The sequence below is a fragment of the Oncorhynchus kisutch genome, unplaced genomic scaffold, assembly GCF_002021735.2.
Source record: "Oncorhynchus kisutch isolate 150728-3 unplaced genomic scaffold, Okis_V2 scaffold968, whole genome shotgun sequence".
Classification (NCBI taxonomy): domain Eukaryota; kingdom Metazoa; phylum Chordata; class Actinopteri; order Salmoniformes; family Salmonidae; genus Oncorhynchus; species Oncorhynchus kisutch.
The window spans coordinates 66,203-79,418 of NW_022262913.1; the positions used below are offsets into that span (position 1 = coordinate 66,203).

A 13,216-nucleotide genomic window follows, 5' to 3' on the forward strand; every position below is an offset into this window, starting at 1 on the left:
TAAAAAAATAAAATAAACTTCACGTGTCTTTAAAAAATGACCAGAGCCAATCAGAAGGCAGGCCTGGGAGTTGGCTCGGACAACAAATGTAAACAGTTTGATTTAGCGACTGTTGGGTTAAAAAACCGCAGCGTGAAACATTCATTCAGTCAGAGCACCCTGTGTTGTTGTGTGTTTGTTGTCACTGTAAATATAATATCAACATGACTGTATTTCCAACAATCTGTATACAGTCATAACATCTTTATGCCCAGTCGTCATTCTCGAGCTGGTATTGACATGACTTCTATGTCTACATGTCATGTTGGAATAGCCAACAATAAGAGTAGCAAACAAAAATCCAGCTAGCTGATCAAAGATGGTATACTGTATCAGTATTATCCAGCTAGCTGATCAAAGATAGTATATAGCTACTGTATCAGTATTATCCAGCTAGCTGACCAAAGATGGTATATAGCTACTGTATCAGTATTATCCAGCTAGCTGACCAAAGATGGTATATAGCTACTGTATCAGTATTATCCAGCTAGCTGACCAAAGATGGTATATAGCTACGTAAAAAAAAACATTTTTTTATCTATCTTTTCAATTTTGATGTTAACTAAACCGAATCATCGATCAAATGAGCTTGAGAAAAATGTGGCATGGTTTTTACAATACATTACAGGTGACAGAACAGTTTTTTTTATGTTAATTCTAAATCCTACAGTTGGGTGCTCACTTCATTCGGTGTTCCACAGTAGCCGATCCAATTATGCTAATTGGATGTTAAACAGGTGAATGAACAGGTGCCACCACTTAGACATTTAGAAGGCCCCTCCTGTTAGTAATCAGCGTTCGTTTCCATTCTCATAAATAGATTCCGGAAATGAAGGTGTTCATTCCTTCCTTATTTACAAACCATTTTGTGTGGTGCAGTACCTGTGGAGGTTTAAGGTAGGTCTGTGCTTCAATAGCTTATGGTTTAGACTGTCAGCAGGTGAATAACTTCAGTAAAACGTTTGCCTAATAGTATTACTGCACATCAAGTCTGGGAACTTCATCATATTGGCTGTTTATTTAACACCAATCTGTTTCATTAGAACCCAAATCAACAATGGCAGACAAACCAGATGTGAGTGAGATCGCTCAGTTTGACATGACTAAACTGAAGAAGACTGAGACTGAGGAGAAGAACACTCTACCTACCAAAGAGGGTAAATACAATGCCTTAGTAGCCACTGGTTTTATTATGAAACCTGTTGACAACTAGAACTACTAGACTTTGAATTAAGGCACACTATTGGGTATGTGAACTTGAATTTCGGTGGTTAACTTTGTCACATTAGCATTGATGTCACAATTCTCTTTTGCTGTCCGTTTAAGCCATTCTTCTCACCTGCAGTCATTGACCAGGAGAAGCAGGTGGAATCCTAAAATGGCTGCTGTCATTACTCACAAGCTACATCCCAGAGGGACTGTTTCTCAAACCTGAACTCTCCATTCTGGAATGGATCCTCATGGCTGCCCAAGTCACTGACTCAATAAAAGCCATGTAGACTAATCACTGTGTTGCTGGCATTTGTTCTATTAATCTTGACTGAGCTTGTGATCATATTAAGGCATGTCTACCAGGCTGTTTACACAGGCAGTCTGTTTTGGACCCCTCCCCCCATGCAACTTAATTACTTAAATCATACAATGTGATTTTTGTATTAGGTTCCCTCTGTCAGAGTTGAAGTGGACCTATTGTAACAGTAACTTTAGACTGTCCCCTCGCCCATACCCTTGCGCAAACCAGGGACCTTCTGCACAAATCAACAACAGTCACCCTCGACGCATCGTTACCCATCCCTCCACAAAAGCCACGGCCCTTGCAGAGCAAGGGGAACTACTACTTCAAGGTCTCAGAGCAAGTGACGTCACCGATTGAAACGCTATTTAGCGCGCACAGCTAGCTGTTCACATCTGTTACACTATGATAAAAATGACAGACCTCTACGTGCTTTGTAAGTAGGAAAATCGGCAGTGTGTGTAAAAAAAACTTGTTCTCCCCACAGTTTCAGGGTTTTATTCTGAAAAATAAGCTAGAATGATCACATGGTGTCAGTGGCTAGCCAGATGTCCTGAGATTTGTTCATGTGCGCACCACTGCAGCGAGACTCTCTCTTCCTATTGAAACGTCTACCGTACGGTTGAAATGTCTCCATTATTGTAAAAACCTGAGGAGTGATACATTTTTGACATGTTTCTACGAACTTCACGGATACTATTAGGAATTTGTCTGCCTGTCGTGACCGCACGAGCCTGTGGATTACTAAACAAATCGCGCCAACCAAATGGAGGTTCTTGGATATAAAAATCTTTATCGAACATGTCTTTAGTGCAAACATATTAAAATCAAAGTTAAAAGATTTTAATGCTTTTCTGACTTTCGTGACAATCTCCTTTGCTGCTAGCTGCTTAATGTTTTGTCTGCTGAGAGCTGTCCTCACAATCACATGGTTTGCTTTCACCGTAAAGCTTTTTTGAAATCCGACATGCCAGGTGGATTAACCAGCTACACTGTGTTTTGGTATATTGCACTTGTGATTTCATAAGGGTAATATTTTCAGTAATTTGATTTTGGAGCTCTGCAATTCACGGGATGTTGACAATTGATCCCGCTAAAGGGATGTGTGTGCCAAGAATTAAAGAATTTTAAATCAACTTGATTTTGAAAAGACAATCAAGTTGTGTGTTATTGCTGATGTTACAATGATTTTGAAGATTTTTTATGGAAAATCCAGACAAATAGTAAACATTCAATTACCAAAAAATGTCATATTCCATTGTCTCTGTCAGGTCCACATTGGGAAGTGGTCAATAGATAAATAGGACATGACAGATCATTTCAATTTCAGTTGTCTGTATTCCCCATCCTGTACTGTCTTTAGTCATCCTATTTAGATACTTTTATATAGTGACAAGATGCTCATGTCTTAATCTCTAACAATGGGAGTTGTCCTGTGTAGTGATATTCAGAACACCTCCAGTTGCATTAGAAAGCTGTTATTGTGATATGAAGATAAAGCTGTCTGTCTGTCGGAGGAGCGAGAGAGAAAAACAGGCCCCATTCAACAGCAGCACAACAGACATCAGCACTCTGGTGCCAAAAGATGGTCCTCCATTCAGAACACCCTACAGCTACATGTAGAACGCTGACACAGCTATGGTGGAGAGGAACAGGGAGCGACAGACATATACACAAATTAGATAGAAGAGCAGATATTTACAAGGAACTGATGGCAGCCTAGATAGAACGGATTGGTAAACAACCCAAAGAAAAAAGCAGGGAGACACCCCCACCTACCCAGCCCTTATTCCTCTCAATGATGACCTGACTTGCATTTCTTCCACAGGAGGCTGCAGAGGGGAGGACGGCTCATAATAATGGATGGAACAGAGCAAATGGAACGGCATCAAACACATTGGAACCATGTTTTATGTATTTGATCCCATTCCACTGATTCCGTTCCAGTCATTACAACGAGCCCCTCCTCTCCAATTACGGTTCCACCAACCTCCTGTGATTTGTAGTCTCACACACACACTGTCACACATATATATGCAAGTGTACAATATGCACTTAACACATATGTCAGAACAATACTGATAAAGTAGCTATATACCATCTTTGGTCAGCTAGCTGGATAATACTGATACAGTAGCTATATACCATCTTTGATCAGCTAGCTGGACAATACTGATACAGTAGCTATATACCATCTTTGATCAGCTAGCTGGACAATACTGATACAGTAGCTATATACCATCTTTGATCAGCTAGCTGGACAATACTGATACAGTAGCTATATACCATCTTTGATCAGCTAGCTGGACAATACTGATACAGTAGCTATATACCATCTTTGATCAGCTAGCTGGACAATACTGATACAGTAGCTATATACCATCTTTGATCAGCTAGCTGGACAATACTGATACAGTAGCTATATACCATCTTTGATCAGCTAGCTGGATTTTTGTTTGCTACTCTTATTGTTGGCTATTCCAACATGACATGAAGCCAAATATTCTACATTGAAGCCAGTGACATAGAAGTCATGTCAATACCAGCTCGAGAATGACGACTGGGCATGATGATGTTATGACTGTATACAGATTGTTGGAAATACAATCGTGTTGATATTATATTTACAGTGACAACAAACACACAACAACACAGGGTGCTCTGACTGAATGAATGTTTCACGCTGCGGTTTTTTAACCCAACACTCGCTAAATCAAACTGTTTACATTTGTTGTAACAAATGTACACTTAACTGGGGACACTTTTGGTCACCTTTACGTTTTGACTTTCTGCGTTTTGACTTTCTGCTCTCACACGGAGTCTCCAGTTCGGTTCTTTCCGTATTCAGCCGCGTTATGAATCCGAGCCCAACTCCCAGGCCTGCCTTCTGATTGGCTCTGGTCATTTTTTAAAGACACGTGAAGTAAAAAAAAAAAAATGTATCTATCTTTTCAATTTTGATGTAAACAAACCCGAATCGTCGATCAAATGAGCTTGAGAAAAATGTGGCATGGTTTTTACAATAAATTACAGGTGACAGAACAGTTTTTTCTGTTAATTCTAAATCCTACAGTTGGGTGCTCACTTCATTCGGTGTTCCACAGTAGCCGATCCAATTATGCTAATTGGATGTTAAACAGGTGAATGAACAGGTGCCACCACTTAGAAATTTAGAAGGCCCCTCCTGCTAGTAATCAGCGTTCCTTTCCATTCTCATAAATAGATTCCGGAAATGAAGGTGATTATTCCTTCCTTATTTACAATCCATTTTGTGTGGTGCAGTACCTGTGGAGGTTTAAGGTAGGTCTGTGCTTCAATAGCTTATGGTTTAGACTGTCAGCAGATGAATAACTTCAGTAAAATGTTTGCCTAATAGTATCACTCCAAGTCTGGGAACTTCATCATATTGGCTGTTTATTTAACACCAATCTGTTTCATTAGAACCCAAATCAACAATGGCAGACAAACCAGATGTGAGTGAGATCGCTCAGTTTGACATGACTAAACTGAAGAAGACTGAGACTGAGGAGAAGAACACTCTACCTACCAAAGAGGGTAAATACAATGCCTTAGTAGCCACTGGTTTTATTATGAAACCTGATGGCTACTAGACCTTGAATTAAGGCACTCTGATGGGTATGCCAACTTGAATTTCGGTGGTTAATTTTGTCACATTAGCATCGACGTCACAATTCTCTATTGCTGTCCGTTTAAGCCATTCTTCTCACCTACAGTCATTGACCAGGAGAAGCAGGTGGAATCCTGAAATGGCTGCTGTCATTACCTACAAGCTACATCCCAGAGGGACTGTTTCTCAAACCTGAACTCTCCATTCTGGACTGGATCCTCATGGCTGCCCAAGTCACTGACTCAATAAAAGCCATGTAGACTAATCACTGTGTTGCTGGCATTTGTTCAATTCATCTTGACTGAGCTTGTGTTCATATTAAGGCATTTCTACTAGGCTGTTTACACAGGCAGTCTGTGTAAACCAATTGGTCTATTTACTAATCAGGTCTCTTGCTAATAATTGTTCTTACAATTTTTATCTAGCCAGCCTGTGTGACTGCAGTATTCATCTGATTTCTCATTTCCGCCATGAATTTGTGCAGTTTTCTGCTTGACCCTCATATAATTGCTGTCTGTAAGTGACATAAGACAGGCTTTGTTTCCCAGGTTACAGTCCCTCTCTGACAAGGGAACACCGATCCAGTTAAGAATGACGTTGTTTTAATTCAACCTTTTATTCACTGTACTGAACAACCCCTTGGGGATTTACAATGTACAACCTTGCAATAGGATGGCCAGCCTTCCATTACCTCTGTCTGTCTTAGACCACATGCACGGTATGAGAGGGCTAAATGGATGTTGTTCATATTGGGTTATGATTAGCATCGTCTCTAAGAAAGATTGCATTATAATTTAATTCATGTTTCCAAAATGTGTTGCCAAAACTTTGCCGCTACATTAGAACCTAGGAAATCTAATAGCTGTAAACGTTCTAGGAAATCTAATAGCTGTAAACGTTCTAGGAAATCTAATAGCTGTAAACGTTCTAGGAAATCACTTTATACTGAATGAAAAATATAAATGCAAAAATGGTTACAGTTCATATTTGGAAATCAGCCAATTAAAATGTGTCCCTAATCCAGGGGTGCAGCAATAGGTGGGCCTGGGAGGACAGTCAATCAATGAGCTTTTACCCACCCGGCTTGATTAGACAAATTCCCCCTCTGATCCCACAGGTGAAGAAGCTGAGTGTGGTGGTCCTGGGTTGGCATGGTTACATCTGTTCTGTGGTTGAGGCAGGTTGAATGCACTTTCAAATTCTCTATGACGGCGGCAGCTTATGGAGAAATTAAGTTCTCGGGCAACAGCGCATGCAGCCACCTTACAACAGCGCTGGTCGGCTTCCCTGCAGTCAGCATGCAGCCACCTGACAGATTACAGAATACTCATTACAACAGCGCTGGTGGGCTTCCCTGCAGTCAGCATGTCCATGGCACGCTCCCTCAACTTGAGACAACTGAGACATGTGTTGTGACAGAACTGTATATTTTAAAGTGGCACTTTTATTGTCCCCAGAACAAGGTGCACCTGTGTAATGAGGATTCTGTTTGATATGCCACACCGGTCAGGTGGCTGGATTATTTTAGCAAAGGCAAAACGCTCACTAACGGGGATATTAAATTTGTGCATAATTTTAGTTAAGCTGTTTGTCCGTATGGAACATTTCTGGGATTTTTTATTTCAGCTCATGAAACACGGGACCAACACTTTACATGTTGCGTTTCTAGTTTTGTTCTTTGTATGTTCCCGGGAGGCAACTTCTGGTTTGGAGTAGCTCAAGCTGGAAATGGGGATGATTCTCGATCACATCTCAAGTTACATGTCTATCTACAGCTCTCCAGTTGTCCCCCACTGATTAATGCCTCCATACTGCTGCACAGAATACAACCGCTGCTTTTGAATTCAACTACATGTGGTAACTAACTACATAACATAACTGGGTTGTGTTCATTAGGACACGAAATGGATAGGGTTTTGCAACACACAATGAAAAATAGTACAGGTCGTCTTTCCCTGTTTCAGTCCGTTTGGTGCCTAATGAACACGACCCTGGAGGTACGACATAAACCTAAACACCTTTCACACATTCTAGTTCACAATCTGAGGTGTTTTTATTCCGCCGATTCTGTTGCAAACCGAATGTGTTGCAACCAAAAATAGTTTCTATTGGATGTGTTGCAACCAAAAATAGTTTCTATTGGATGTGTTGCAACCAAAAATAGTTTCTATTGGATGTGTTGCAACCAAAAATTGTTTCTATTGGATGTGTTGCAACCAAAAATAGTTTCTATTGGATGTGTTGCAACCAAAAATAGTTTCTATTGGACAAATTCAGTTAAGTCCCTCCCCTTTTTCATTTGCTTCCATTTTTAAGAAGCATTTTGCAACAGAACTGTTCTTTCCAACTCTTTGGCTACATGTTGCTCTTTGATAAAGCAGTATATAATATATACTTCATAATATCTAATGCGAAGACTGTACAGTGCAAGAGTATATTACAAATCACAATTCACACGTATAAAAAGAGGCCTGGTCGTCCGTCCGCAGGGTCCTCAGTGCTGTATCAGTTCTGTTCATGTGGCAGGGAAACTAAACACATCATTCAATAACTAGCTGAAGCATGTCTGTTCTTACTGGTTGTGTCCCAAAAGGTACCCTATTCACTATGTAGTGTATTACTTTAGACCAGAGCACTTTGGGTCCAGGAGCCGATGTCCCAAAAAAAGCATCTTACGGCTAAGTTAATCGGAAACTGGATCCTGGTTAATAGTATAGTATAGACTGCCTCAAGGCACACCTGTTAATTGAAATGCATTCCAGGTGACTACCTCATGAAGCTGGTTGAGAGAATGCCTAGAGTGTGCAAAGCTGTCATCAAGGCAAAGGGTGGCTACTTTGAAGTATATACATGATTCCATATGTGTTATTCCATAGTTGTGATGTCATCACTATTATTCTACATGATTCCATATGTGTTATTACATAGTTGTGGTGTCATCACTATTATTCTACATGATTCCATATGTGTTATTCCATAGTTGTGATGTCATCACTATTATTCTACATGATTCCATATGTGTTATTACATAGTTGTGATGTCATCACTATTATTCTACATGATTCCATATGTGTTATTCCATAGTTGTGATGTCATCACTATTATTCTACATGATTCCATATGTGTTATTACATAGTTGTGATGTCATCACTATTATTCTACAATGTAGATGATAGTACAAATAAAGAAAACACACACACACACACACACACACACACACACACACACACACACACACACACACACACACACACACACACACACACACACACACACACACACACACACACACACACACACACACACACACACACCCATTTGGTGTCGCTTTGTGATACTGTCAATGTCAGGTAAAGTGAAAAATGTATTTCCAATGAAATCAAGGAAACTATATAATAGATCCCTTCTACAACTGTCACTCAAACATTCTGAATTCCAAATCAGGCACTGTAGCCCCTCCCTCCTGGCCACTACTGTAGATCTGAGAGTATCTGATTGGTGAAAGCATTAGGGTAACAGTTCCACCCAGCCAATCATAAAAAGGCCAGATGAAAGCGTCACTGTGATGCTTATATGAGATCCATAGGAGTGTCTAGGACAGGGGTGTCAAACTCATTCTCTGGAGGGCCTCGTTGTCTGCTGGTTTTAGGTGTTTCCTTTCAATTAAGCCCTCGGAAACCAGGTGAGGGGAGTTCCTTACTAATTAGTGACCTTAATTCATCAGTCAAGTACAAGGCAGGAGCGAAAACCTGCAGACACTCTGCCCTCCGTGGAATGAGTTTGACGTCTAGGGGCTAAGATGTAGGGGCTAAGTAGTAGAAGCTAAGACATAGGGACTAGAGTGTCGGGCCCTAGTTTAAAGGGGCTAGGGTGTCGGGCCCTAGTTTAAAGGGGCTAGGGTGTCGGGCCCTAGTTTAAAGGGGCCCTAGGAATTAGGGGCTTGTAAATTTGGAGTTCAGAAATAAAGAGGTTCTCTCTGTACAACACTTTGTTTGGTATGAAAATTCAAATCAAAAACACAGAAAGAAAAAGAGGTTGGACCTCTATGTTAAACCACAGCTCTGCATATAGAACCATAGAACACAACTATACTGGACAAACACCTCTTAGAAAACAGAGAGAGGTCTTGTTTATGTTGCTGCATCTGGCCAGAGAGGAGAAACAGGGGAGGAGAGGGGGAGAGAGTGGAAGGAGAAACAGGGTGGAGAGGGGGAGAGAGAGGAAGGAGAAACAGGGGAGTAGAGGGGGAGAGAGTGGAAGGAGAAACAGGGGAGTAGAGGGGGAGAGAGTGGAAGGAGAAACATTGTGGAGAGGGGGAGAGAGAGGAAGGAGAAACAGGGGAGTAGAGGGGGAGAGAGTGGAAGGAGAAACAGGGGAGGAGAGGGGGAGAGAGAGGAAGGAGAAACAGGGGAGTAGAGGGGGAGAGAGTGGAAGGAGAAACAGGGTGGAGAGGGGGAGAGAGAGGAAGGAGAAACAGGGGAGTAGAGGGGGAGAGAGTGGAAGGAGAAACAGGGGAGGAGAGGGGGAGAGAGAGGAAGGAGAAACAGGGGAGTAGAGGGGGAGAGGTGAAGGAGAAAGAGGAGGGGGGTGGAGAGGATGAGGGGAAGGAGAAAGAGGAGGGGGGTGGAGAGGAGTATCTAGCATTCTTGAGTTTTTGTTGTTGTGTGCAGTCGTAATAAATTGCCAGATTTATCACACAACACACACAACACACACAAACAAACAAACAAAATGGCTGCTTTTAAGACTGGGGCTTCTGGTCACCCCAGATTTTATTTTTTACCTTTATATATCTCGGCAAGTCAGTTAAGAACAAATTCTTATTTACAATGACGGCCTACCCCGGCCAAACCCGGACGACGCTGGGACAACTGTGTGCCGTCCAATCACGGCCGGATGTGATACAGCCACTAGGGAGCCAGAGTTACAGTATAAAAGTTATATTCAGGGAGGATCAATCGGATAGTTGTTTCTCAGTCTCTACCCTTCACCTCCCAAATCACAGTGTCAAAACCGACCCACAAAACCTAAACAAACACAAAAAAAACCAAATGTCCATGAACTTTTGTCGAGATTTAGAAAGTTGGACTAGAAGACAGATGCCTGTTAAGGTGTGTTTCCATTCAAATGTCTTGTGTTGATAACAACTGGACGTAGTGAGGTCACACCTACAACAACACATTTTGCGTAAGAATTGACTAATAGTTGCCATAGTTTAATCATTCTCATGTGCCTAGTTGTTGCCATGGTGAAACGTCCACTCCTGTAGATCTGTAATAATTGGATGGTGAAACTTGCATTCAGCCAATCAGAAAAGCAAAGCGAGGGCAATTCAGGCATTCTTGAAAGTCAAGACAATCCTTTTCCCTGCAAATAAACATAAAAAAAGTTGTAGTTTTAAAAATAGATTTAGCAAGCGAGTTAGCAAGTTCATTTAGAATGAACCGTAGGGTATAAACTGTTTTATAGTTATGTGATGACATCACGTGCCCCGTGTGTACCTTTTAAAAGTTATTCGGCAAAATCATCGTTGCTTTGAAAAAACACTGTTTCGATCATTTGTCGCAGTAAAGAAAGTCAGACAAAATAAAACTCCACCCCTTGTGGAATAGGAAATGTCGTTCATAAGAACGTCTCTCCCAGAGCTGCCGTTGGTCTTCGCGACATTGTATTTGTGTAACTAGCCCGGGTCACTGGAAACTGTCGAGTGTCTGGCAATTTTTTTTTACCAGCAACACAATGCTTTATGATGTCATATTGGGTGTTCTTTCTGTTGTTGTTGTTGTTGTTGTTGTTGCGTGTTTTTCGACCATCCTCCCATCTCCAAAATCCTTCGAGTCCTCAGCAGAAACACAAAATGTCCGCCCGACCAAACAAAACCCTTTGCCTCAACATGGCCCCTCAGCAGCCTCCTGTGATGCTCACTCACTCAATCCCCCCATGGCCGTCCTCAGTTTCCATCGTCCCCCTCTGTTCAGCAGCTGGTGTCCAGAAGCTGCTTGTTCACCACCGCCTCCTTGGCCTCCACGCAGTCCTTTTTACTCTCTTCTTTCTTCAGTCTGGTCAGCGCTGTCACTTTGGCCTGCGACCTCTTGATCTGAAACACGTCCCACCTCTCCGACAGCAGGCCCTTGTTGAAGATGACGGAGGTGACGCCGGAGGCGACGAGGATGGAGCAGAGAGACGTCAGCATGATGGTGGTACGGAACGGGAAGAACTGGGTCATCACGCCCTCCGCGTCCTTCCTGAACCCAGGGAAGTGGATGACAGGGGGAAGGTTGATGAGGGGTTCCCCACTCAGGATACGGAGGACCAACGCTAGGAGATACCCCACACTGGCACCGTAGCCGTTGGACACCTAGCGGAATGAATGAACCAATCACTAGAAAGATGAATAGATACTGTAGATGGATATCACGACATGCAGAATTCACAAATAATCTCTACACACATCCACCACAGGAGGCTGGTGGCACTATAATTGGGGAGGACGTGCTGGTGGTAAAGGCTGGAGCGGATTAGGTGGAATGGTATCAAACACACAGTTTCCAGGTGTTTGATGCAAGTCCATTTGCTCCGATTGGGCCATTATTATGAGCCGTTCTCCCCTCAGCAGCCTCCTGTGATGCTCACCCACTCATCCACCCCTACCTTGAAGAAGAGGACACAGACAAGCTGTGGGAACATGATTGTGTATGACATGTCGACGCCCACCAGCCAGAAAACCAGAACACTGTTATCCAGGAAGGTCAGGGCCGTCCCCGCCAGGCCACACACCACCACCGAGGTACGGATCACCCACTGCATCTCCCTGTCTGAGGCCTGGAGGAGAGAGAGACACAAGATGGAGGCACAGTGGTCAGCACAGACCAAGACAGATCCAAGATGGAGGCACAGTGGTCAGCACAGATCAAGACAGATCCAAGATGGAGGCACAGTGGTCAGGCCAGATCCAAGATGGAGGCACAGTAGTCAGCACAGATCAAGACAGATCCAAGATGGAGCCACAGTGGTCAGGACAGATCCAAGATGGAGCCACAGTGGTCAGGACAGATCCAAGATGTCTCAGCCTCCAGTATTTATGCTGCAGTAGTTTATGTGTCGGGGGGCTGGGGTCAGTTTGTTATATCTGGAGTACTTCTCCTGTCCTATTCGGTGTCCTGTGTGAATCTAAGTGTGCGTTCTTTAATTCTCTCCTTCTCTCTTTCTTTCTCTCTCTCGGAGGGCCTGAGCCCTAGGACCATGCCCCAGGACTACCTGACATGATGACTCCTTGCTGTCCCCAGTCCACCTGGCCATGCTGCTGCTCCAGTTTCAACTTCCACCTGACTGTGCTGCTGCTCCAGTTTCAACTGTTCTGCCTTATTATTATTCGACCATGCTGGTCATTTATGAACATTTGAACATCTTGGCCATGTTCTGTTATAATCTCCACCCGGCACAGCCAGAAGAGGACTGGCCACCCCACATAGCCTGGTTCCTCTCTAGGTTTCTTCCTAGGTTTTGGCCTTTCTAGGGAGTTTTTCCTAGCCACTGTGCTTCTACACCTGCATTGCTTGCTGTTTGGGGTTTTAGGCTGGGTTTCTGTACAGCACTTTGAGATATCAGCTGATGTACGAAGGGCTATATAAATAAATTTGATTTGATTTTGATTTGATCAAGACAGATCCAAGATGGAGGCACAGTGGTCAGGCCAGATCCAAGATGGAGGCACAGTAGTCAGCACAGATCAAGACAGATCCAAGATGGAGGCACAGTGGTCAGGCCAGATCCAAAATGGAGGCACAGTAGTCAGCACAGATCAAGACAGATCCAAGATGGAGCCACAGTGGTCAGGACAGATCCAAGATGGAGCCACAGTGGTCAGGACAGATCCAAGATGGAGCCACAGTGGTCAGGACAGATCCAAGATGGAGCCACAGTGGTCAGGACAGATCCAAAATGGAGGCACAGTGGTTAGGAGAAACACAATACAGGAAGCGGATGATGCTGTCTGGTCAGAACGAGGATGATGCTGTCTGGTCAGAACGAGGATG

The 13,216-nt window shown here is 43.1% G+C and overlaps 1 protein-coding gene and 2 long non-coding RNA genes across 3 annotated transcripts in view; 2 read left to right on the top strand and 1 right to left on the bottom strand.

Moving 5' to 3' along the window:
- The first annotated feature begins 885 nt into the window (after positions 1-885).
- LOC116363923 (uncharacterized) lies at positions 886-1,543 on the top strand. Its single transcript, XR_004207907.1, has 3 exons — positions 886-936; positions 1,083-1,196; positions 1,385-1,543. It is a non-coding gene; the product is annotated as an uncharacterized LOC116363923 (long non-coding RNA).
- Positions 1,544-4,801: 3,258 nt separating this feature from the next.
- On the top strand, positions 4,802-5,445 carry LOC116363921 (uncharacterized). The gene is made up of 3 exons (XR_004207905.1): positions 4,802-4,852; positions 4,994-5,107; positions 5,287-5,445. It is a non-coding gene; the product is annotated as an uncharacterized LOC116363921 (long non-coding RNA).
- Positions 5,446-9,916: 4,471 nt separating this feature from the next.
- The window catches only part of LOC116363924 (high affinity choline transporter 1), a 36,444-nt gene continuing 33,144 nt past the window's right edge, over positions 9,917-13,216 (bottom strand). Inside the window, exons 9-10 of the mRNA XM_031817257.1 lie at positions 11,832-12,002; positions 9,917-11,538 (exon numbers count right to left, since the gene is read on the bottom strand). Coding sequence (XP_031673117.1) covers positions 11,155-11,538; positions 11,832-12,002 — 555 coding nt within the window. The 3' untranslated portion in view covers positions 9,917-11,154. The remainder of the gene's footprint in view (positions 11,539-11,831; positions 12,003-13,216) is intronic.